General features: G+C 66.9%; 1 protein-coding gene across 1 annotated transcript in view; it reads right to left on the bottom strand.

Annotated features, from left to right (window-relative positions):
- The window catches only part of LOC107117219 (forkhead box protein F2-like), a 15,236-nt gene extending 13,902 nt beyond the window's left edge, over positions 1–1,334 (bottom strand). Inside the window, 2 exon segments of the mRNA XM_015419299.1 lie at positions 469–535; positions 537–1,334. Of these exon segments, the coding sequence (XP_015274785.1) occupies positions 469–535; positions 537–1,334 (865 nt within the window).
- Between the last annotated feature and the right edge of the window lie 754 nt (positions 1,335–2,088).

The following is a 2,088-nucleotide window of genomic DNA, read 5'->3' as shown; positions in this document are numbered from 1 at the left end:
AGAGAGAGAGAGAGAGAGAGAATGAATACGTGTACGTAGGGACGGGGGTTAATGTATTCTGGACTGGTGCACGACAAATGCAGCCCCTTGCAAGCCCAGCATCACAGACTTCCAGGGAATTTAGCACCGCTTAGCACCCCCAGCCTTAGGTCAGGGTCTCCGGCCCTGGATAAGCAAGGCACATGATAAGGCTGAACGGGAAGGTGACCTAGAGACCAGCCGATCCCCTTCCCGGTCAATGCACATAGGAGCAGGTAGTCACCCAAGGAAGGCCAATGGAGTGGAATGGGATTTTTAGCTACGAAACGTCTGGTGCGAATGAATGGCACCGTCGCCCCCCACCCCACCCCCAGCCCAGCGAGGCTGTGCGTTAACCCTCCAAGCGGAGCAGAAACCCGTTGGGCTGACTGAAAGCGGATTGGGAAGGGGGGGCGGGGAGGAGGAGGAAGGCGAGGGTCGCCCGGGTACCTGAGAGGTCTTCGCGTCCGTTTTGGTGCAGGTAGCTCTGCTCCAGCGAGTAGGAGGCCATTCCGGCGGTGGCACTCGATGGCGCTGGCCAGGGCGGGCGAGGAGGGCACGGGGCTACTGCTGCTGTCGGGCCCGTAGTCGGCGCCGCCGCCGGCGGGGACGGGGCAGCTGGCCATGTAGGTGGAGCCCGGGCTGGGCGACATGTGGGGGACGTGGTGGGCCTCGTAGGCGCCGGCCGGCATCACGTCGAGGGGCCCGTAGCCGCTGGGGTGGCAGCCGAGGGGGGCGGCGGGGGGCGCCTGGAAGTCGAAGCCCTGCGGGAGGAAGCCCAGGCCGTTCATGACGCGGTACATGGCCGGCTTGAGGGCCTGGCATTTCCTTCGGAAGCCCCGCGGGCGGCGGCGGAAGGAGCCCTCCTCGAACATGAACTCGCTGGCCGGGTCGATGGTCCAGTAGTGGCCCTTCCCCGGGCGGCCCAGGCCCTTGGGCAGCTTGATGAAGCACTCGTTGAGCGAGAGGTTGTGGCGCACCGAGTTCTTCCAGCCCTGGTAGGAGCCGCGGAAGAAGGGGAAGCGGCTCTGGAGGAACTGGTAGATCTCGCTCAGCGTCAGCCGCTTGGCCGGCGAGCTCTGGATGGCCATCACGATCAGCGCGATGTACGAGTAGGGCGGCTTCTCCGGGCGCCGCAAGCCCGACGCCGCTTTCTTGCCTTTCGACGGCGCCGACGACGACGCCGAGCCCCCGCCGCCGCCGCCGCCACTGCTGCTGCTGCTGTTGCCCGACGTCTCCAGGGCGGGCGGCGGCGGCGGCGGCTGGCTCATCAAGGCCGGGCTGCGAGGCACCGGGGCCCCGACCTCGGAGCTCATGGAACCGGCTCCTCCTCGGCCGCCACCTCCTCAGCGATCTGGAAGCGGCGCCCGGAGCATCCCGCCCTCCTGCCCGCCTTGCGCAAGCCGCGCGCTCTCGCCCCCTCGCCCCCACCCCTCCGCTCCCTCCCTCCCTCCCTCCCTCTCCTTAGCTCTCCTCCTCTGCTCTCTCTGCCCCCCACCTAGTGGCCATCCCCGAGCCTTTAAAGAAGAGGAAACACGCACACACAACGCCCCCCACCCCCGTCGCCGCGTTTGCGCAAAGGCGGCGCAGCCAAACCGAACCTCTGCGGGCGCCTATCAGGAGGAACCGCGATCTGTCGCCTGCCGGAGGAACTCCCCCCTCCCCTCCCCTCCCCTCCCGTGGCTGAGCCTGCCCAAGAGAGCGGCCCAGGGGGGAGGAGAGAGCGGGGGGGGGAGAAGGGCGGTGTGTGTGTGTGTGTGTGTGTGTGTGTGTGGAGCCAGCGAGGCCGGGCGCGCCGCCTTCCAGCTGGCCCGTGTCCACTCCCGCCTCCAGTCCGGAGGGCTGCCTGGCTGCCATTCCTCCGCACACGCAATCCCGCCATCCATCAAAGGGCCCCTCAGACAGCTGCCGGCCTGCCCAGCAGCGCCAGACTCCGAAGGTAACCCGGGGATCTCTCTCTCTCTCTCTGTCTCTCTCTCTCCTTGCGCTTGGCATGGGAACGGGGGCCGATTTGGGCTAGCTGGAAGGACTTCTTTTTTTAAATCCGCTCTGGAAGGATAATGACCTTCC

The sequence above is a fragment of the Gekko japonicus genome, unplaced genomic scaffold (genome assembly GCF_001447785.1).
Source record: "Gekko japonicus isolate JY-2015 unplaced genomic scaffold, Gekko_japonicus_V1.1 scaffold181, whole genome shotgun sequence".
In the NCBI taxonomy this organism is placed as follows: Eukaryota; Metazoa; Chordata; class Lepidosauria; order Squamata; family Gekkonidae; genus Gekko; species Gekko japonicus.
Note: the sequence above shows the minus strand (reverse complement) of the source record. Positions and strands in the feature narration are given on the sequence as shown.